Here is a 24,231-nt window from a genome sequence, read left to right on the forward strand (position 1 = left end):
CCAGGTTTATGTTTGTTTACATTTGAGTATGCTGACTGACAATGCTGGTGGATGATTTCAAATTAATCACCTGTTTATCAGCTTATGAGTGATGTACTTGGACTTCCCTATTTGGTTTGGGTCATATCATTTTAGGTGGTTCCATAAAGGCCAGTTTCATGAAGTAAAAGTTTTAGATTAAGAGGAGGAAGGTGGGTTTTGGAGAGATCAGCAGAGTTCCACTGTTGCATATTTGTAACTCTCATTTCTCTGCAAGTGTAGATTTATTCCTAGTGATACAAATTGCTGTTTTCTTTGGCAGGAATTAGAAGCGAGTCTATGTGAAATTATGTAATGTCTGAAAAGTTATATTCATGATTAATTGGCCTACCCTCGAATGGTATGTGTGTGTGTGGAATGAGGCGATCATGCTTTTCATTTGGCAGTGAATCAAGGTGCCTCTGCTCAGACTGGGTCATGCTGGAAGGCACTGACTGAAAACTGTAACTTCATCTCTAAAAATTTGTAAAGTTTTTTTTTTCTTTTAACTTGGTTTTGAAGCCAAATACTGTCTTATATTGTAATCAGAGTTAGTCTTAGGAGGCCTTGAAAGCCAGCTCTCCACTCATGCCCCTGGTTAACGGAGTTGCTGGGGTCAAGCTGTGTGACCTTGTCTGGTGGGTCCGTGTGCAGCTAGGCATGGTCCTCCATCCAGAGGAGATTGTCCCTAGTGTCCAGTCATAGTTTTAAGTTATTCCTGACCTTGGCCTCAACCTAGACTGCTCCATTACCGGGACTTACCTAGCAGTGGGAAGGGGAATTTGCAGGAACGCTTCCTTTACAGTTGCTCCCTCCTGTGTAAGATTCAGGACTCTGCACACTGATACTAACTGCAGCAGCCGTGGCACTTGGTCCCCAGGGAGTCCCACAGTGCTGGGGTCCTGAAGCTACCTGACTGGACAAGATAACTTCCGTTTTCTTCTTGGTGGCGTGGAGGTAATTATAGCCTCCTCTGACCCTTGAGTGATGAATCCTGTTCTGACCCGAGTATTCCTGAATAAGTGCTCTTCAGATGTCTGCTGTTGCCAGTTACTTAGAGCAGTTTGCTGCTGCTTCTGCAAAGTTCTGTGTCAGCGGCCACACCAGCTCTTCCTGGTGCTATGAAAATAGTTCTTCCTGTAGGTCATTAAATGCCAAAGAGGATTTTGCTCATTGTTGAAATGGCAAAGTTTAAATATGAGTGGTTTTGTGTCACTAAAAAAAAATGTATATTCTTGTTACTCAGAAGTGTGAACCAGGGCCAGAGGATAACGGAACAGCAATTCAGATGTCGGTTTGATCCCCAGCTCCATGCAGATGTCTAGGCATTGCTGGGTGTGGCCTTGGAGACCCCAGGTGCTGCCAGGGCAGCCCCGGTGGTCCCCAGCCCCGCAGCGCCTGAGCAGTGCCGCATCCTTCAACTGTAGGCTTGAACCATCCACCCAGGTGTCTAAGATGCACTGGAGGGGGCCCCAGATCTCCAGCACAAATCCCCTTCGGAACCCCTTCTCCCGCTGTCTCCTTGCCCCAATAGAAGGATGAACCAAAGTGGAGGGGGTTGACTCAAGTGGTAGAGCACATGCTGTGGGTGTGTGGGGCCCCAGGTTCATGGTTTCATTTATTTTGATATTTACGGTTATTGAGGTAATGTAGTTTGCAGTCATATTACCCTTCTTAATTTGAGCTGTGTCTAGTGTCACTCTACCACAGCCTTTACTGAAGTGTCTCTGCTATCGCCTAGGTCCTTTTACCCCTCTCTGTCCTTCTCAGCACATACCCTCCCTCTCCTTTCCAACCTCTGAGAGTCTGACTTTGTCTTCATTGGAGGCCCAGAGTTTGGTCCCCAACACTAGATAGCCCCTGAGGTGAAGCCCAGGTGTGTGCTGGTGACCCTGAGCACAATCAGGAGTGACTTCCCCTAAGCTTCCACCCCAAAGAAGAGTGATCAGTGGTCCCTGTGTCGACTTGTTAGGTATGTGTAATCTCTCATCCCAGTTCAGAACGACTGAGTGTGGGAAGGAAGGTTAGAGGCCATACAGGACAGCGAGATACGATAACTTCTGTGGATGGAATGTGTCACCAGTAGCAGTTTCCTTCAAGTGATACAGAATAGGGAAACGAGGACAGGACGTTTAGGACCTGGTCCAGAAATATCTTCAGACTTGTAATTTTCAGTCGTCTGTTGTTGGAGAACTTCCTTTTCTCAACAAGTATTTCTCATAGTGTCAACAAGTATGATCCCTGCCCCTTCTTCTTTGTCTTCATTTATTTCATTTGTTTTAGTATTAGTTTGGGGGCCACACCTGGCGATGTTCAGGGTTTACTCTTGGCTCTGCACTCAGGAGTCAATCCTGGTAGACCATAAGGGATATTGGGGATTGAATCTCAGTGGCTGTATGCAAGGCAAGCACCTTACCTGCTGTCCTGTCCGTCCCTTTGTTTTTTTCATCTAGGTCTACCGGAACAGTACTCGGGGTGCTAGTTCACTCCCACCAGGCCTGGCGATACAGCCTCTGGGATTCAGTGTTTGGGTCCAGCACTGTGCTGCCCCTTTGGTCCCACCAGGACCCACTAGGCCACACTTGGCAAGTAGTGCTGGGATGGAACTCAAGGCCTCAGCCTCGTAGTCACGTGCCCTAACACGTAGCTACCTGCCCAGTCCACACTTTCTTCTCTGAAACGCTCACATAGTACACTTCTCTTCTGATTGTGCTGGAAAGTCACTGGACAGGGGACTAGAGTTTTGTTTCCTGCTCTCTGGCTTTTTCCTGCTCTCGTGTTTCCTCCTCTGCGTGGTGGTGTACATCCTTCACATAGGGTTGTCTCTGGTGAACCATGACTTGTGGGTGGCTGTGGAAGTACGCCTTTATTTGTATTATCACTTACTAGAGGATAAAGAAAATTACTCCTTTTTCACTTCAAATATTGCCTTTGACTCTGTTTCTTGAAGTTGATTTGAAAATTCACATAGATCATAGCTGTCAAGCATGAAAATGACTGGGAAAGGCACAAGGTATGTTGGAGTCTGCCATGGCACAGTCCTGCAATTGCCAGACCTGAGTTGCCAACCAGAAAGACGGCCAGTGTGCTGGGGCCATGCAGGAGGCCAGGGCTTGTTGGGCACCATTGGTACCTTCCCGCACCTCCTCCCCAAGCCTAGCACCAGCAGGAGCTTCTCAGGAGCCAGGCCTGGCTCCCCAGCAAACAAAAAGCCAGTGTTTTGTCACTGTTCCTGTAGGAAAATTATCTAGGTTCATTTTCATAAAAGCAAAAATGTAGTAAGAGTCTCTTACTAGAAATTGCTACAGTACAGCTCAACTTTTTCCTTTTATTTTTTTTTTATTTTTTTTATTTTTTTTTATTTATTGAATCACTGTGGGAAAGGTTACAAAGCTTTCAGGTTTATGTCTCAGTAATGCAAATATCAAACACATTTCCCTTTACCAATACTTATTTTTTACCATGAAGAACCCCAATAAAACCCCACCCCCCATCCCTCCCCGTCCCTGTGAGGCAGATGAATTCTAGTTAACACTCTATCTGCTTTGATTAGATTCATTGTTTCAATAAAAGATTCACCACTATTATTTAGAGTTTAACACCCCCCCCCCCCCCCCCAAATCAGACATGCTGAAAAAGCATTGTGAAGTGATTTGCTTTCTACAGCTGGGTTAAAGAGTTAAATGTTGGTTTTGGATTTCTGCTATTTTACATATTGACCCTGGAAGTATTTCTACTGAAAGTCAGATAGTTAAGAAACTGGTTTCTGTGTTCTGGAGTCGTGGCCGTGCTGGAGAGCCGCTCGCGGGGGGCAACCGGTGGCCTCTGTAGGGCGTGAAGGGCGGAGCGAAACGCCCCCCTTCCCATGAGGTTTTAGTCGCCCCCACACTCCCGGCTCATACCTGCTGTCCACAAGGCACCCATGTGGCCGCCATATTTCTTTCCAGAGAGGAGAGGGCGAATGGGGCAACACCCTTTCCCCTCCGGCAGACTTGATGGCCTGGGTCAACGCATAGTCCGTTCACTTTTCTGCTCCAAGCTGCTGGGTTCTGCATTAAGTCCTTGTGCTTCTGGGGCCGTGGCTGTGCTGGAGAGCCGCTCGTGGGGGGTGATTGGTGACCTCGGTAGGGCGTGAAGGACGGACCGGAACGCCCCCCTTCCCATGAGGTTTTAGTCGCCCCCACACCCCCGGCTCATACCTGCTGTCCACAAGGCTCCCATGTGGCCGCCATCTTTCTTTCCAGAGGGAGGAGGGCGGAAGGGAGCAACACCCTTTCCCCTCTGGGCAGACTTGATGGCCTGGATTAACGCATAGTCCTTTCACTTTTCTGCTCCAAGCTGCTGGGTTCTGCATTAAGCCCTTGTGCTTCTGGGGCTGTGGCCGTGCTGGAGAGCCGCTCGTGGGGGGCAACTGGTGACCTCGGTAGGGCGTGAAGGACGGACCGGAACGCCCCCCTTCCCATGAGGTTTTAGTCGCCCCCACACTCCTGGCTCATACCTGCTGTCCACAAGGCTCCCATGTGGCCGCCATCTTTCTTTCCATAGAGGAGAGGGCGAATGGGGCAACACCCTTTCCCCTCCGGCAGACTTGATGGCCTGGGTCAACGCATAGTCCGTTCACTTTTCTGCTCCAAGCTGCTGGGTTCTGCATTAAGTCCTTGTGCTTCTGGGGCCGTGTCTGTGCTGGAGAGCCGCTCGTGGGGGGCGACTGGTGACCTCAGTAGGGCGTGAAGGACGGACCGGAACGCCCCCCTTCCCATGAGGTTTTAGTCGCCCCCACACTCCCGGCTCATACCTGCTGTCCACAAGGCTCCCATGTGGCCGCCATCTTTCTTTCCAGAGAGGAGGGGGCGAATGGGGCAACACCCTTTCCCCTCCGGCAGACTTGATGGCCTGGGTCAACGCATAGTCCGTTCACTTTTCTGCTCCAAGCTGCTGGGTTCTGCATTAAGTCCTTGTGCTTCTGGGGCCATGGCTGTGCTGGAGAGCCGCTTGTGGGGGGTGACTGGTGACCTCGGTAGGGCGTGAAGGACGGACCGGAACGCCCCCCTTCCCATGAGGTTTTAGTCGCCCCCACATCCCCGGCTCATACCTGCTATCCGCAAGGCTCCCATGTGGCCGCCATCTTTCTTTCCAGAGGGAGGAGGGCGGAAGGGAGCAACACCCTTTCCCCTCTGGGCAGACTTGATGGCCTGGATTAACGCATAGTCCTTTCACTTTTCTGCTCCAAGCTGCTGGGTTCTGCATTAAGCCCTTGTGCTTCTGGGGCTGTGGCCGTGCTGGAGAGCCGCTCGTGGGGGGCAGCTGGTGACCTCGGTAGGGCATGAAGGACGGACCGGAACGCCCCCCTTCCCATGAGGTTTTAGTCGCCCCCACACCCCCGGCTCATACCTGCTGTCCACAAGGCTCCCATGCGGCCGCCATCCTTCTTTCCAGAGAAGAGAGGGCGAATGGGGCAACACCCTTTCCCCTCCGGCAGACTTGATGGCCTGGATTAACGCATAGCCCATTCACTTTTCTGCTCTAAGCTGCTGGGTTCTGCATTAAGTCCTTGTGTTTCTGGGGCTGTGGCCGTGCTCCAAACTTAACTCTGACTTTCAGGGAGAAAGATTGGGTGGTTTACTTCTTATTGATCACTTTGTATATAGATGTCGCGCGGCCGCGCGGTTTTGAGAAAAAGTCCTCGTTCCCGCATACTCGAGCTGTGTTTGTAGAGGCTTCTGGTCACCGGGGTTCCATCTGGGGGAGGTGGGATGCGGCACCTACTCCATCTGGAACTTGCGGGTGATCTTTTTGGAACCTGTTTTTTCTTTTTTTTTTTCCTCCGGGATCCCGCACCCTCCATGTGTTTTTTCTCTTATGCTGAACGCTTCAAAGATGGCCAACTTTTTCCTTTTAAACTGCATGTTTGTATATGCATGTAGACTTACCCATGGCTCTGGGCTCCTGGACCCCACAGTGCCTGAGAACAGGCAGCAGATTCCCTGCAGCCTTCCTGCCTTCACTCTCGCCTCCTTCGCTCTCTGTCCGCATCCTTCTGCTCTCTGTCTGTCCCAGGGACTGTCAGAATCTCCTTGAAGCTTGGGGGATGGGGGGGTGCGGGGGAAGGAGAACAAACAACCAAGAGGCTCAAGCCAACTCCAGGCCTATTGATTCCAAATCACTGGATGGGAGATTTCGTTGGATCATGTAAAAACCGTTTCCTCTTTCCTTTTGCTGTTCTAATTAACCAAGAGCCACACACTGCTGCTGTTCCAGACGAGGTGCTTGCCAGGGGTGCACCCATGGTTGCAGTACTCACCAGGGGCCTCAGACAGCTGTCGTGTGCACACACCCTTACTGTGTAAGAGATCATGAACAAACCTGAGTGTCTCCAAGGTCAACTCAGTGTCTGGGGTGTTGCAGGGAATTAGACTTGGGCCTTGTGTGTGCGAAGCAGGTGCTTTACAAAGTGAGGATTCTCTGGCAAGCCCCCTCCCCGCCCCCGCATCATTTTATTCAGTTTTGTTCTGGACTTCTAGTCAGTGTAGTGAGACAGGAAAAGAGGTCAAAGACACCTACGGACGGGAGGGAAGGTCTATAATTCTGTAGGAATGGCTCTGTAAGGAACTATTCAAGTGTCATTAATGAGACAGGTTCAGTTTTTGTTTTGTTTTGTTTGGGGGCCACACCCAGCAGTGCTCAGGGTTTACTTCTGGTCCTGCACTCAGGAATTAAAGTGCTCAGGGAACCATGTAGCATACCAGGGATACAACCTAGGTTGGCCATATGCCAAGGCAAGTGTGCCCTAACAATGGCTCAAGTTTTTTAATGGGTGTTACAGGTTGTGCTCCCTGAGAATCAGGTTTTCAAGATGAAAATGCTTCATGTGGCTAATGCTCATTTTCAAGGGGTGCCGAAGACAGTCCTGGGGAGTCCTGTGGGAGGAGCATGTCCGCCTGTAGGAGAAGCTGAGCAGTAATGCAGCTCCCCAAAGCCTTGGCTGACTTCCTACCAAGCTCTGGAGCTAGATGGGCACATCCAAGTTGGGTCACAGTTGGGAGCAAGAGTTGGGGCCAAATGATCAGGCCTTTATATGTCGTTGCCACTCAGTGAGGACCTGACACTTGTGTGTGGGTCACCGCAGAGGGGTATCGCTTTGAACAACAGGCTCAACTCAGAAGCAATCCTTAGAGGAGTGACAGCTGAAAACGCCCTCCCTGCCCATCACCATCTGCCAAGCAACACTCTTCCCAAGGGATTGTCAGCAGATGCTGCAGTGACCATCATGCTACACAGCATGTACAGGAAACCATCCTGATGACAGTATTAGCGACCATGGAGATGCAAATCCTACCCACCAGAGCACTCTCCATGCACTCCTAGAATAAAGGCACAAAGACAGTGAACACCAAGTGGGAGACAGTCAGATAGTTTAGTCACTTTGGAAAGGCTCTACCAGTGTCTTGAGAAGTTGAACATAAGCCATATGACCCAGCAGCTCTACTCATTTACCAGAGGGAAATTTACCTAAGAGAAAACATGTCCACAAAGACTTTATCAAGAATTTCCATATTAACTTTATTCACAGAGTTCAAAACTGTAAAGCTCAAATGTCCATGACAGGTGAATGAATAAACTCATTTAGATCTATCGATATAAAAAGGAATAGGCAACTCACACGCACCAGTGGATGAATGTAAAAAAACTTCAGCAGCTCAGGAAATCACAAAAGTCACCAAAAAATAGTACAGAATTTCTATAAACTTCCAGAATAGGCAACAGAATCATCAGTGAAGAGAGAGATTAGTAGTTGCCTTGATCTGTAAAGAGAATGGAACTACAAAGTTACCCCACCCCCACCCCTTTTAGGAGTCCAAGACAAGTGCCCTTCCCACTGTACTATCTTTCTGTCCTCTTAAGTGAATACTTTTATCTACAAGACTCCATACTTTTATCTAGAACAAAAGGCTCTAAAGGAACTTAAGGGATAAAAGGACTCTATATCTTAATTATTGTGATCATTACATGGATATATGTATTTGTCTGAACCATAAAAGGTGCACTTTTAGGGCTGGGGAGTGAAGTTTGATGGCTGGCACCACATCTCCCCACGCCCCAGCTCCATACACTAGGTGTGGCCCTGGAGGCCCCCCAACCACTACCCGGGGCACCCTGGCATCCTCCAGCACCTCTGGGCTAAGCTCTGAACCATCTGCCAGGTGTCCCAGGTATCACCAAGAGTGGCCCAGCTGCCCCCGCTCCCTGTAATGCTTGAGCGATTCCCCTCATCCCCAAATCAGTTGATTAAGAAATAGAAGCTAGTGTTGTATTAATCTGTGAGGTTGACTTAGAAAACAAATGGAAGGTCGTGTTCATGAGGGACAGTGGGGTCCTCCTCTTAACTTTTTTATTATTGTTTACATTTGATTTTGGTGTGTGAATGATGCTAGTTTTATAAATTGGATTGAGAAATATCCCCTCCTGTTAATTTTTGAAATGGATCATCTAAGAGTGAGATTCTTTTCTTCTTAAATGTTAGAAAGAATTCACCATCAGAGCCGTCTGGGGTTGGAGTTCTCTATAGGGATACTTTAGGTTATGAATTATTTGATTTAGTGGATTTAGAATTACTCATACTGTTTCCTTTTGTGTCAGTTTTTGTTGATTTTTATCAATGAAGTTTTTCATTTCATTTATCTCCTTTATTGGCATCAAGTTGTTCATAACATTCCCACTCATTTTAATATAATGTCTTCAACATCTGTCATGATGCCTCTTCCTGATACAGGTAATTAGCATTTCTTTTACCTGCCTTACATGCTATTGTGCTGGAGAGAAAACACAAAAAATACTGGATTTTTCACAGCAGTGTTGTTCATTTCAGCCCATAGTGTTATATGCAAGTATATGAATGAATAAAATAACAATACAGTGAGTGAAGTAAGCCCTGCAGAAAAGAACTCAGTGTCTGGTTCCATTTTTATGGCTTTTCAGAACAGACCAAATCAAACTATAACGGTAGAAATCAAAATTAAGATAGTATGAAAAGCAGAGTGGGAAAGGGCAAGAGAGAGCCTTCTTCGGTATCCTGATAGCAACATGGATTTTATGAGTGTGTTCATTTATTCAAGACTTTGAAATTATGCATTTCATTATATATCAAATAGACTTTCACTGAGTCGTGCAGCAGCATGAATCTACCTAGAACCGTTGAACCTTATACGTACAACAAACATTTTAATGCTATGAGTATCTTACAATTAAAAACATGTAGGCAGATGGATGTGCAGCTTCTAAATTTGCTGCTTGTTTCCCCCATATTTCTTCCATCATTTAAATGCTAAAATAAGGTGGTAGTTTAGAAAAATGATGAGAAAGCACCAGCGATGAGAAACCTTGTTGCATTTATTCATTCAATAAATATTTATCCAACATCTATAGTGTGTAGTTCTTCATCATGTGTGGTAATTAGGATAAGCCGAACAAGGTGCCTCCCCCGCCCTCCGCTGCCTCCACAGCTCAGAGTGTGCTAAGCTCTGACTTGAAATATGCAGAGAATTTTTGATTTTATAACTAAGTGGCTTTCTTCCACCTACTGTGTACTTTTTGGATCACATTCTTTAGAGCTGTAAATTGATCTTAAATAATCCTTGCCCTGGATAATGAGCTGACCACATTGTGTCTCCCTGCTTTGCCAGAGCGTATGTGTGAAGGAGGGGCATGTGCTTTCATGGCTTTCCCATGCAGCCTGTGGTGCTGGTAGAGCACTAGAGCGAAGCTTCTTCAGGTAATGTTTATGCAAGTGCTCAGATTGCTGTCTGGCCTCCACCACATGGTGGGCAGAGTCAAGTCCAAGACAGTCAGAGCTCTTGACATTCAAATAGTAATTACCCCAGCAATCCTTTCCTACTGTCCATGACTACAGTAATTGAAAGCGTCAGAAGTAGTTTGAAAGTTTGGGAAACAAAAGCAAAAAGGCAAAGGTACAGCAGTCTTGGACAACAACAGATGGGTTTTACGCTCACAGGGCTGCAGGTATGAAGTGTTGATGGAATCCCCCTACTTCATTAGTGCTGTGAGGACAACACTTGCACTGCCAGGTATACTCTGCGTGTCATACTTGGGTGCTGAGTAAACACTAGTAACTTATTAAATCGCGCCTGGTATCTCAACTTCCTTGTAGATCTCTGACTGTGGAATGTCATTCCAGTGCTCGTAGTGATAATATCATTGAAACAAACTTTAACATGTGACTGTTCTAGCTTGTTAATATCCTCCTCCTAAGTGTCACCTCTTCATTCTGTTTTCTGCATTCAGCTATGATTGCAGTCTGCCCACTTGCCTTGTCTCTTGACCAGTCAGGATGGGGTTCTAGGTGATTTGGCAGTGAGGGATTGGTGTTGGCATTGTGCCTACCTCAAATAGAGGCCTCCAGATAGCTGAGGAAGCCTGCTCTGGTTCTGGCTCTAGAGCCTTCCAGAAAAGGCTAAACCACGGGACAGTGATAGCAGAGTGGGGAGGGCGATTGCCTTGTACACAGCTGATCCAGGCTTGATCTCTAGCCTAGGGTCCCCCAGGCTCCCAAGGAGTGATCTGTGAGCACAGAGCCAGGAATAAACCTTGAGCACCTCTAGGTGTGGCCCTAAAACAAAAGACAAAACTATAGATAGAGGAGGTGATGGGGGACAGAAATCAGTGACTGCCAGTGGATAAAAGAAAGGGAGAAGCATTTCTCTCCTTGGGTGAAATCGGAGGAATTTTTAAGCTAGTGGAACTACATGGTGTGGTCCTATAGTGGTGATGCATGTCATTATAAACTTGTCCAAACCCATACACTGTAGAGCTAAGAGAGAAACCTAATATAAACTGTGCTTCTGGTGATACTGATGTGTCAATGTAGGTTCATCAGCTGTAACAAACGTGTTGGAGAATGTTGGTAATTGGGCACACTTGGCAGGAGGTATGAGGGAGATTCCAGAACTTTAAATTTGACTGTGAACCTAAAACTGCTCTAAAAAAATAGTAGTAAACAAGGGGGAACTTAATTATGTATGACACTTGAATATGAATTTATTAAAATTGCATTAAGGTATAGTGTAGGGGTTCCATTCTGTTGCTATTACAGTGGCATGCTTGCCCAGGAGAATAGTTTGTAAATTCTAAACAGACTCCCTGTAACCAGGTGTTAAATTTCCAGCTGTGTTGAATCAGACTTTGATCCGACTTCAGAAGAGAAGTGCAGTATCTGTAGTGTCTAATGGCAGGGGTGGAAAAGAACTTTAAAATGAAATCTTGAAAGCCAAGTCTCTGTTCAGATGAGAAAGGAAAGATTTGGGGAAGGGCAGTTGTTTTCCGTGTCCTCCACCTCCCCTCCCCATGCTTCTAGGTTTGGTAAAGAAGAAAGAACAAATGCGCAAGTGAGCCGCTTCTGTGGGATGCGGTGTGCAGAATTAGATTTGTTTCCTTCCAACGGAATCACTTTCCTTAATCAGCACTCTTATAAATGGCACACCTGCCTAATTAGAACAAGTTCTAGACTATCGGATAGAGGCAGTGCGAGCATTTCAATGAGCTTCTCACAGTTGATAACTGTTGCGGCAGATTTCTTAGAAAGTCTCGTGTTCTCTGTCTCATAGTTCCTCTGGGGCTAAACTTTTAGAGTGTTATACTTTTGAATTTGTTTTAGGCCATGGGAATTGCCCAGTATGTGCTCATTGATACTGTTTTTCCTCTGTGATTCTTTAAATGAGAAAAGAAGTGACCTATTCACGGATGCTTTTAAATAACTCTGTTTCACTAGATTTCATTTTCTTGTTATCACATTTAAAATATGGAGAATTTTCTTCACTGAACGAGGAGGTAAAATATAGCAATCACATTCAAGAGCTTGTATATTAGCAATAATAAGTCCTTTTGCCCAGAGTAATAGAGAGACTCAGTTGAGAGCCGATGGGGAAGATGCAGTGCTCCTTCACAGAACCAGTTACCCACAGCGCAGTGTAATGAGGGAGGAATATGACACAATTAAAAAAAATCTATATGGCTGGAGTAAAATCATAGTAAAACCCTTGCCTGAGAAGTCATCTCCAATTTCTAATCACCTCCTGGGAAATTATTTAGGTGTTCATTTAGGCCAAAACTCACCTAACAGAGTGGCTTGAGTGAGACAAAGGACGCCCGGGTATAGACAGTGGTGGGAGGCATGCTGACTGACGGGTGCGTTCTGTTGTGTCCCTGCAGAGCTGTGGGTGAGCACTCGCCCGGCTGCTCCAAGCCCAGCCCGACGGGCCAATGGGAGCAAGATAATGCTTCTAAAAACAAGTCTGGTTTCCAGCGTTACAGGAAGACTCTGCTTTGAGAGTTAGCACTTGAAAGACAGCGTTCTAAGCAGATCATTGGGAAGGCAGATCCACAGTGTGTACAATCTGTACCCTAATGCGGAGTGGCTTTTTGGGGGGAGGAGATGCTCAGGGGTTACTCCTAGTTCTGCACTCAGGAATTACTCCTGGCGACGCTTGGGGAACCATATGGGATGCCAGGGATCGAACCAGTGTTGGCTGCATACAGGGTAAACACTCTGCCCACGGTACTGTTGCTCCGGCCCTCAGAATGGGCTTTGTCTGCCAGACATACATCAGCTGACTTAGTGGGTTGAGTAGTGAGAATGAAGTCTCTTTCTTTGTTAGGGTTAGCCAAGTGTCCGGAAGAGGGCTGATGTGGCCCCCCAAAACACATGTTCCCTGAAAACTCAGTGGACTGTGTTTTACTGGTTATTCCAGTGCCATCAGTGGATTGGTTTGTAGAAAGCATTTCATTGCCAATAATAGAGCACTAATGTTCATCAGGTGATTTGCCTTTTCTTTTCTTCAACAGATTGAAGCTTCATGCTCTTATACTTTTCCAGCTCTGTTGGAACGTACTTAGTTTCTCTGTTAGGTTTGTGTTTTACTCCCCTCCCGTCACCCCCCAGAAAGAAGCAGGTTGGGGAGAAAAGCAGGCATTGACAACTGTGTATGTCTCTGTACCTCTCTTAGATAGACTTCTAGACTCCCGGTGACTGTTACTTAGTGATCCCTAACTTTAGGTTAAGACTGTGATTAGGTATTAGGTAACATTAGGTGAGAAAGTTTTCCTGTAGATTTTTCCTTTTTTGTGTTTTGGGCCACACCGGGAAGTGCTTGGGGTTTATTCTTGGCTGTGCCTCAAGGATCATTCGAAGCGGGCTCCATGGACCATGTGGGGTGCCAAGGATCAAACCTGGGTCAGTTGTGTACAAGTTAGGTACACTACCCACTGTAGTGTCCCTATGCCCCTTTATATTTTGCTTTTGTCTTAAACCGATTATCCACAGGAAGTAGAATTGCACCCAAATGTAAGTGGCAGTGACAGTATAGCAGTTATGCCCCCAAAGTGGTATAGTAAGCATTATTATAGTATCCCATTTGTCATTGATGGTTATTTCAGACTTTATATTGTGGCCATTAAGGGTAGATCTAGCTATATTAGAATAAAGAATAGAACTTTTTTTTTTGGCATATTGAAGGAAGGAACCAGTTCCCAACATGGAAGCAGATTGTTCAACAAATGTACTTTGAGACTGGAGCTATAGCAGTGAACAAAGTCTCTGTCCTCCTGATGGAGCTTTCATAGTGTAGTAAGTGGAACAAAATAGGCAAATGCTGAGAAATGTCAAATAAGGACAAATGCAAGGAAGAAAAAGAAGGCGAGGTGTGAACATAACTTAAAAGACAAATGCCACGGATAGCTTCAGATAATACCTGCACAGAGTACATAGTGAAAATAGTGGTGGGGGCCAGAGCGATTGTACAGCATGGTAAGGCACCTGCCTTGCACGCAGCTGGCCCAGGTTCAATCCCCGCATCCCATTTGGTCCTCCATGCACTGTTGGGAGTAAGCCTTAAACACCACCAGGTGTGGCCCGAGAGAGAGAGAGAGAGAGAGAAAGAGAGGGAGAGGGAGAGGGAGAGAGGGAGAGACAGAGACAGAGACAGAGAAAGAAAATAGTGATGGGCCTGGGGAGCCTGGAAGTGCAGAAAAGAACCTGCAGGCAGCAGAATGGGGTTCCCATACCTTGAGACCAGGGTGATGGTTGCTTACCTGTCTCCAGGTCTCTGCTCAGCACCATCTTGGAAAATGGCAATGCATTACCTAAATTTCAGTTTTCAGTTTAAAATGATAAAGGTGTACATTCAAATGAAAGAGATGTATACAGGGCCCTTAAAACAACCCTTTGAAAAGTGAGCTCAATGGAAAAGGAAAACTCTTTAAAGATGAGCATCGCCTGGAGTAAAAATACACACACACACACACACACACACACACACACACACACACCAGCAAATAACTGGGAGTAGCTCCTGAGTACCATTGGGTGTGGTCACCAAAACAAAAATACAGATAACAAAAACAACAGCAACAAAACAGGTGAATTGTTTGCTTTTGTGGTTATTAATTTAAGATTTTATATTTTTTGTGTCTTTTTTTCTCTTCAACTTTTCCTTTTCCATTAGCTCACTTTTCACTAAATCTGTTACTGGACCCTTAGCTCCCTATACTCTGTTCCTGGACTCCCTAACAATTTTTTTCCTATTTCATTTCTTCCCAAGCCCTAAGGGTTAATATTTACCACAGGGGCTTACCAAATCAAAGTCTTTTTATAAAGTATTTCTAAGCTTCACTACAGTTCATTTGTGCTGATATTTAGTAAGGATTTCATTTTTCTTTTGGTCTTTCTGTTTTGATAGCCAAACTGAATTTTGCAGTAATCATAACAATGTTTGAACAGAATCTTACAGTTTACAATGTACTTTTGCACGCACTCGCATTTGAACTTTAGCATCCCTAGAGCTAAGCAACACATACACTAATAGGCCCTTTCGCAAAAGAGGACGCTGAATGAATGAATGAATGAATGAATGAATAAAGTTTAAGTACAGGTATTTCCATAATGCAGGACTGAATGTCTTTAGCACTTGGAGTTACTAAAATATTGTAAGTTTTATAAGTAGATTTAAAGAAGTTGTCGGTGACTGTAGGGAAAGGAAGTGTTCTGTCCCCAACACTGCCTAATCCTCTAAGTACCGCTTGGTACCAGACCCCCAGACCCCAAAGAACCCATTCCATAAGGACTGTGTTATACTAGCTACATGGGATATCAGGAAGAGTAAAACTCATAGAGACATAAAGTAGTAGAGTGGTTGCTGGGGACAGAGAAGAGAGAAAACTGGGGAGTTAGTATTTAATGGGAACAGAGTTTTCATTTGGAAAGAATTGCAAAAACCCTGGAGGGGAGTCTTGGTGATGACGCTCTTACAGCAGTCTGGATGCACATACACTTTGCAGTGGTTGCAATAGTGAATCTCATATTATGTGTATTTTGCCACAGGTTTTTGTTTTTTTGTTTTTTTTTCTTTTGGGGTCACACCCGGCGATGCACAGGGGTTACCCCGGGCTCTGCACTGAGGAATTACTCATGGTGGTGCTCGGGGGACCATCGGGGATGCTGGGAATCAAACCCAGATTGGCCATGTACAAGGCAAACACCCTGCCCACTGTGCTATCGCTCCAGCCCCATGCCACAGTTTTAAAAATAAAGGAACAACAAAAAAATATCTAATGTCAGATAACTCTGCTGCAAAGTTTAATTTTCTTTTTGTTAGCCCACATTTATTCAAGTTTTGTGGTCTGTAGTTAATGGAAAGCAAATCTCTTTTGGGAGGGTGTGTGTGGGGGGGCGTTAATTTTTGGACCACACCCAGTACTGCTCAGGACTTAACTCCTGGCTCTGTTGAGGACTCTTGGCAAGGCTCAGGAAACTGTATGTGGTGCCCGGGATTGAACCCAGGTTGGCCGCATGCAAGGCGAGCACCTTACCCACTGCACTGCATTACCACTCCAGCACTGGATAACAAACTGTGTGTGTGTGTGTGTGTGTGTGTGTGTGTTGGGCCACACCTGGCAGTGCTTAGGGCTTACTCCTGACTCTGTGCTCAGGAAATCATTTCTGGTGGGCTCAGGGTGCTGGGGATCAAACCCTTGTCAGCATATGCAAGGCCAAGTACCCTACCCTCTGTGTTTTCTCTCCAGCCCTGGAGAGAAGAGATATTATCCTTTCCTTGGAGAAAGGAAGATCCATTGGTGACCTCTTCCTCCAGCATCTTCAAGATTAACCAGCTCCATTCCTTTAACTAGATCATCCTAATGTGTTTACTTCCTGCAAATCTGCATTGGTATTTTATCTTACAAATGCTTATCTTATAAACCATATAATTCATTTTCAGTCTTTTTTGAAAGTGGATAATTATGTCTCTGGTACTGTTGTTCTCTAGGTAATATTTTATTGATTTCTTCATTGACCCTAAAGTTAAGCATGCTTTGTTTCCACTTATGTGGGATTTTTTTTCTTTTCTTTTCTTTTTTTGTTCCGGATTTCTAGTTTCATATCACTGTGGTCTGAAAAGATGCTTGATATGATTTCAGTATTCATGTGTTAAAACTTCTTTTGTGATCCAACATTTGATCTACCTTTGATTGTTCCATGGGCACTTGAGAAGGATGTTTTAGGATGAAGTTTTTTGTTTTGGGGCGTACCACACCCGGCAGTTCTCAGGGCTTATTCCTGGCTCTACAGTTAGGAATTACTCCTGGTGGTGCTTGCGGACCATATGGGATGCCGGGGACTGGACCAAGGTTGATCCGCCCTACTGTTGTACTACCTCTTCGACCCCAAGGATGGGAGTTTTTATTGAGTCCATCTCTTCTTTTATTGAGTCTGTCTCTTCATTTAAGTATTCCCTGCTAATTATTTTGTTTGGCTGATCTTTCCATTGCTGTAAGTAGTCTGTGGGAAACCCTTCCGATTACTCTGTTGCTGTGAGTGTCTCACTTGAGGTCCATTAATAATTGTCTTGTGCATTTAGGCCCTCCTGTTAAGGGTGCATATATGTGTATGACGATTTATATTTTCTTGTCAGGTTGCCCCTTTATCAATACATAATATCTATCTTGGTCTCTTCAGTTGAAAGTCTTACTTCATCCAGTATGGGAACAGCAGTTCCTGTCCTTTGCCCTGCTCTAGGTTTCATTCTTTTTTGTTTTTATATCTGAAATAAGACTTCTGTTGCACAGTATAGATGGATCCTGTTTTTATTTGACTTTTAAAAATCCAGCCAGCCATTCTGTCTTTTGGTGGGCTATTTGAGATGACTCACATTTGGGTGATTATTCATGTAATGGGGCTTACTGTGGGTCTGTCTTTGTTTCTGTGATTTTTCTCCCATTTGTTCCCATATGTCTTTTCATGTGAATGGTTTGCCCTGATGATTCTCTCCTTCTTTCTTTCTTTCTTTCTTTCTTTCTTTCTTTCTTTCTTTCTTTCTTTCCCTTAAATGTCCCTGCTCCAGATTTTTGTTTTGTGGTTACCATGGGAATTGTATCATTCTTCCTATATTCAAAAAAAAATCTTTTGGGCTGTTATCTACTCATCATTTGACTGTCCTTCTGTCTTTTTCTCTTTCCCCTCAATTTTGTTGTTGCATCATACCATTGTTTTGTTCCTGTTACTGTATCACTATCTCTTTGCACAAGATTTTACTATCTTTTGTTTCATCTTTTCATGTATAGAATTCCTTTCAACATTTCTTTAGAGCAGATCTGGTGGTGGTAAACTCTATTAGCTTTTGTTGTCTTTATTTCTCCTTCATGTTTGAATGGTAATTTTGCTAGGTAAAGTATTCTTGACTGGCCGACTTTGCCTTTTAGTCATTGAAGTCTGGTGTTTCACTCTGCAGCCTGTGGCTTCTGCTGAGAGATTGATCAGCCCTGACAGAGGGGTCTGTTTCTTACTCCTTTTTCCTAGCTGCCTTCAGTGTTTTCCTTTATTACTGATTTCTGATAAACAAGACTGTGTTTTGGTGGGCCTCTTTGGATTCTGGTTTGTTTTTCCTCTTTGGTTTGGTTTTGGGGCCACACCTGGTGTTGCTCCGGGGACAGTATAGGGTCCCGGAGATTGAACCTGGGTCAGCCATCTGCAGGGCATGGCCCTCCCCACTGGATTATCGCTCCAGCCCGGCCTCTTTGGACTCTGAAACCTCAGTGCTTCTTGTCCTTGTTTGTGCAGTGGTGGGATCTTTTCCTTCGGTCGTTCAACCTATAATTTCTTTGAATATATTTTCTGCTCTCTTTCTTTTTCCCTTCTGATATTTACCTTTCTGCTGGAATGGGTATTTCCTATGGGCTTCCTTCATTGTTTCCGAAGCCTTGTTTTTCTTCTGTTTAAGTCATTGCTGTGATTTGTGGTTTTCCTACGTTGCGTCTCTGCTGGAATTTTTAACATCTCTTTCTCTGTGGAAGCACTCCTTGTGCTTTCCTGAAAATTGGTGTTTGGCACGCTTCTGTGTGTAGTTGAGATTCTTTAACTTAAAGAATCTTTAACTTTTATCTTCTCCATCTTGGTTACCTCATCCCATTCTGTCTTTCATTTTGTCCTCTGGAGACTTCTTTTGCTCTCCCTTTCTCCCTGCCTCCCCCCTCTCCCTTCTTCCTCTTCCTCTTTGAATTCCATTTTATTTTTTAGACCTTTAGCCTGTGCTTTGGCGTCTGGATTGGTTCCTTTATTTTCCTGAAGGAGGCGCTGTGACTCTAGTGTTGAATTGCTCCTTTGTCTGGCCCTGAAGGGGAGGGGCAGGGCCCAGGGGGTGGGCGGGGAACAGGTCAGAAGTTGGTTCTCCACTGCTCCTGGGCCTCAGTGGCCACTTCAGTTCCCTGTGTCAGGTCCTTCTGTCGCACAGTCTCCAGCTGTGGGCCCAGGCTGAAAGCCGTGCCAGTCCCTGATGGCGGAGGGAGGGGACTCAGCGGGCTCAGCTACTGCTAGTCTTCACGTAGAAGGATTCAGATGTGTCTCGGGCACTCTAGACTGTGAGCAGGTGAGACTTTGCCATGTGATCATCTTTGGGGCCATCCCTGTTGGTGCTCAGGGCTACTCCTGGCTCTGTCCAGGGATCACTGCTGGCAGTGCTTGGAGAGCTGGGACCTTTGCTTGCAGCATCTAAGTTGCCACCCTGCCAGAAATTCTTCTTAGTAGTTTGAAGATGGTTGAGATGACCTATATCCCGGGACCAACATTACACAGGCAATTAGGAAGAGGTGCTTTCTGGAGCAGTTTCAACCTGTCAGTGCATGTTAATTTTTGAGATACATTTGAAGTATTGGGCATGTTGATAAGAAAATGTGATCAACAGAGCAGATTTTGGTAATGTCAAAGAAATGAAGGAAAAATTGCACTAGGCTTAATTCCATTTTCAGACCTCTTAAATATGATTTGTCCGTAATGACTGGTATAGAATTGATTTCCAATTTATCCAGACCTCTTTCTCTCTGCAATCTATTTTAATCTATTACCAGGAATTATTTTTTGAAACAGTTTATATATGTAGTCTGATTGAGAATAGTGAATTGTACTAATTCTGTGACCCATTTACATACATTACTGCAAAAGTTTCATTTTATACAAGTGACAATTTTTAAAAGTTAATTAGACTCAGCTGAGGTTAGCAAAAAGTGCTTTGAATTATCAATAATTCAGTAGGGCAGACAGTTCTGTATAATGCAGTAGTTTTATAGAGTATTGTGAGATAGTTATCCTAAGTGTATGAAAATATCATGAAGTGATAGCATCTATGTTTTCTGTTATTAGGTAGAGTGTGGGACCTCAGTCTTTCTGGCCGTGAACTACTAGCAACCTTTGTCCTTTGTGTTACCTTTAGTTAAGAGCGAAAAATGAGCATGAATGCTGGCTGATGGCCATGCCTGTCTTACGGTTAAAAATTCATCTGGGAAAGAAAAATGCAATTGCTGATTTGGTTTTGTTTCATTGCATGAATGATATGTGACATTTTGTAAATTATTTATCACTGCAAGGATGGCAGCAATGTCTTGAGCATTGTTACAGCAGATGAAAGCAGGAATCCCATTAGTATAAACACTGAGTTTTAGCTAGAATCTATCAGGGGAATGTTGTCACTTTAAAACCAGATTGTTCTTTTAATTGCTATTTAAAGGAACAAAAGTGTTCCCCAGGTACTGCAGTTGAGTGGTTGCAAGTAATAACTATAGATCCATAATTATGCAGTGCTGATTATCTGGCATTTCAAAAAATATGACTAGAGTTAGTGACCAATTTGTTGTCGCTTGCCAATTAAAAAAAGTTGGTAGCATCGGGTTTTTGTATCCTTCAATAAAAGGCTACTATATATATGTATATATATATATTTTTAGATAAGTCTTTTATCGAAGTCTACAAAAATATATTTGCATGCCATCTCTGAAGGTAAAGCTTGTGTATATTAAGAGAATAAATTAAACTGAAAACAAGGTAAGAGAATGAATGCTCATAATATGAAATAAAATTAATAGACATATTGAACAAATCCAAAAACGCTTCATCATAAGATGAGTTGTATTTTTTTTATGAATATTGCCCCAGTAAACCAACCAGTGCATTTGTTGAAATCATTTCAGCCATTGAAATATTATTTTAAATGTTAGGTGGTATTTTTCTAGCTAGCATGTTTCTTTCATTTATTCAATTCTCAAGTATATTTTGAGTTCATATTATATATCAAGCAATGATCTGGGCATTTGAGATAGAATAACTGAACAAATGCAGTGTATTCTTTGCTGATTTATAATTAGAAAAGTTATATCTAGCAAAATCTTGCTTTTCATTTACATTAAAAAACATTTGTGATTATGCTAAGTTTTCTCACCCTAAATTTTTGATTCATGAGATTCATATATAAATACATTACAGCCACATTCAGATAACTAGGAGACAGCGTGTGTAATGGCTTGGAATATGTAATAAAATTGTAGTTTCCATACATTTTTGGCTGTTCAGAATAACATGACCAGATCTGTAGGTATAATCAGCTATTCATATGGATGGGAGTACTAGTAATGCTACTAGTTATAAATAACAATATAGACACTAAAATATATGCAGTGATACCCTTTCAGTAACAGTTTTTCAAGCCACAGTGCCTGAAAGAAAAAGGAAGGGATGGCGGGCGAGATGAAATTGGGGGGGGGGGGCAGAGGGAGGGAGAGAGCGGGGTATCTGCCACAGAGACAGGCTGCAGGGACAGGAGGGTAACTGGCACATTGGTGGCAGAGAAGGAATGGGTGTTGGAACACTGTCTGACCGAAACTCAGTCATGAACAACTTTGTAACTGTGTATCTCATGGTGACCCCATTAAATTTTTTTTAAACTCAACAAATGCTAAAATGATAAAAATATGAATGCAGATGTAGTCATTGTTAAAAGCAGTTCCGTTAGTGAGTTAAAGATGGTAGCAGTGTAGATACTTTTTAATGAAGTGGGGATATAAGCGATTGAGAATTTATAACAAATCTTTTGGGTTTTGAGCAGGATTTGTCCTGGGGTCACACCCACCTATGGTGCTTGGGTGTCACGAGAAGGGATTGAACTTGGGGTTCTCACATGCAAAGCAAGTTCCTTTGAGCTGACTCCCCATCCTGGTTGGGATTGGTGCCACAAAGGGCTGTTAGTAGGCTTTTCGTCTCATTTAGTGATTCTTCAAAATTAAGTGCTTGCCTTAAAATTTTTAGCTAAAAAATAATTTATGCCAAATATTTAATAGCATAGTGAATAAAACCTGCACTAAAATATTTGATAGTTTAAGCAATCTATACCAGTTAGATGATATCCATTGACTATAGTATTTAACAGATGCCAGTTTATAGGTCTATAAATCATGGGGACAAATAGGATTTCTAATGAGTGCCTAATAATGTTCATGTTCAATATATATAAAGACATTAGGTTTTATTGCTTTGATAAAATTACTTCATGCTCTTTTAACATCTGTGTCAATACGTTTTCAAGGTAGCAGGGTCAGGTACCAAATGAGGTTAGGCAATTTTTTTTTTATTAGGAAGGGGTCTGAGTATTTTAGTCAGCAGTTTTTCTTAAAGAAAAAATTTTAAAACGTTACTCATTTATTTTTAAGTGGGAAACTAACTGCATTTTTCTGTTTAAATTTTGTCATAGCCCCGTGCCGATCCCATTCCAATATGTAGCTTCTGTCTGGGGACAAAAGAATCAAATCGTGAAAAGAAGCCGGAAGAACTCCTCTCCTGTGCAGACTGCGGCAGCAGCGGTGAGTTGGGACTTCTACGTGTGCCATGACTTCCTATGTTGACTGCACACTCCTTGTCTCCATCAAAACCATTTCCGTTGAAAGCGATGACTTGGTAACAGTTTAGGCTTCACATTATAAAAGTAAACGCTTTTTTACTTTTATAGTAAGAAGGGGGGCAAAGCATGAGGCCATTATTAGCACTGATGTAAAAATGTTTATATAGAATATTATTATTTGTAACTAGGCGCTTATTTGCTACCAGCATTGGTAATTCAGTGAGCAGTATTCTGTGTAAGGAAAGAAGAAATTCTCAACATTCAAAGTGAATACAACTGGAATCACCTTGTTTTCCTCTAAACCTGACATCTTAATACAGTTTCCGATCATGACACCTACTGGTGAAATGAAGTATTACAGCCCAGCTCTGTGTGATTCTCAATAAAAATAAAAATTGAAGTGGTAGAATCAAGAAATCATCTGTCGTAGACTGGGAGACTAACACCCAAGAATAGTAGAGATAAGTACCAGAAGGATCACTCCACAGCTTAGAAGCCGGCCTCACATGCTGGGGGGAAAGCCAGCTCAGATGGAGAAGACCACTAAGTAAAGGGTGCTAGGAGGACCCTCTCTGGATGGGAGATGCAGGCTGAAAGTAGACTGTAGACCGAACATGATGGCCACTTAATAACTCTATTGCAAACCACAACACCCAAAAAGAAAGAGAGAAAAAGAGAATTCCCTGCCACAGAGGCGGCGTAGGGTGGAGGGGATGGGGTGGAGGTGATGGGAGGGATGCTGGGACCATTGGTAGTGGAAAATGGGCACTGGTGGAGGGATGGGTACTTGATCATTGTATGACTGAAGCACAAGCACGAAAGTTTGTAAGCCTGTAACTGTACCTCACGGTGATTCACTTAAAAAAGAAAACCCCATCTGTCTTAAAATAAATTTAAATTGCCTAAAATAAAATAGGAAAAGGGTGATCCCTGCAGAAAATGACACCAAAATCAAGTAAATGCTAGGTGCAGCCACTGAACCTCTCTGGTAAACTACAGTGCTTTCAAAACCAAGCACTTCGAAAGGCAGTTATCATTTCTGCCATTTTCCAGGCATAAAGTTTTAAAACCATACCTCTGGGCTGGAGCGATAGCACAGTGGGTAGTGCGTTTGCCTTGCACACGGCCGACCCAGCCTACCCGGGTTCAGTTCCTCTGCCCATCTGGGAGAGCTCGGCAAGGTACCAAGAGTATCTCGCCCGCACCGCAAAGCCTGGGAAGCTCCCTGTGACATATTCGATATGCCAAACACAGTAACAAGAAGTCTAACAATGGAGACGTTACTGGGCCCGCTCAAGCAAACCGATGAGCAACGGGAGGACAGTGCTACAGTGCTACCTCTGGTCTTACAAGTGCTTCCATTAAAACTAAGGTACATGCCTTGCATGTGGCTGATCTGCTTTGGTCTCAAGCACAACACAGTCCCCTGAGTGTCAATGGGGTAGCCTAGGTGGTCCCCAGCCCCACAGTGCTGGAGCAGAAAATGCCCTCAGTGCCTCCCCCTGGTTCCCAGCCTCTAGCATTGAGCCTCTGGCCAGCCTGGTTAAGGGACCTTCAGGTTCCTTAAGCACTGCTTGGAAATGACGCTCCCCCAACCCCACATCCCAATAGATTAATCTGTCTTTATCAGTCAACCTTCTTGCTTTTTAAGCAGGTCATAGTTATCTAAGGGAGGCAGATGGTTATCCTATGTACACAATCATGTATACTCATACACACGTACCTTGTATGTGTATATGGTTGAGCGGCAGCTATTGGACTTTCAAAGTACTCCTTGTATATTAGTCTTTAATTGGGGGCGGGGGAAAAAGGAGTTAGTACTATACCTGACAGTGCTTAGGGGCTATTTCTGGCTTTGTTCTTAGGGATCACTCCTAGCAGTGCTCAGGTGACCATAGTGTTCTGAGATTGACCCTTAGGCTTCTTCTGCATGAAAAGTATGCCCTCATTCTTTTGAGCTCTCTCCTGTGTATTAATCTTTAATTTATCCTCT

The 24,231-nt window shown here is 44.1% G+C and overlaps 1 protein-coding gene across 7 annotated transcripts in view; it reads left to right on the forward strand.

Moving 5' to 3' along the window:
* KAT6B (lysine acetyltransferase 6B) overlaps positions 1 to 24,231 on the forward strand; it is a 215,264-nt gene that overhangs the window by 120,728 nt on the left and 70,305 nt on the right. For all 7 annotated transcript variants that reach the window (XM_056113313.1, XM_056113316.1, XM_056113312.1 and 4 more), the window contains one exon: positions 22,092 to 22,200. In XM_056113313.1, the coding sequence (XP_055969288.1) occupies positions 22,092 to 22,200 (109 nt within the window). The remainder of the gene's footprint in view (positions 1 to 22,091; positions 22,201 to 24,231) is intronic.

The sequence above is a fragment of the Sorex fumeus genome, unplaced genomic scaffold, assembly GCF_029834395.1.
Source record: "Sorex fumeus unplaced genomic scaffold, SorFum_2.1 ptg000020l, whole genome shotgun sequence".
Lineage (NCBI taxonomy): Eukaryota > Metazoa > Chordata > Mammalia > Eulipotyphla > Soricidae > Sorex > Sorex fumeus.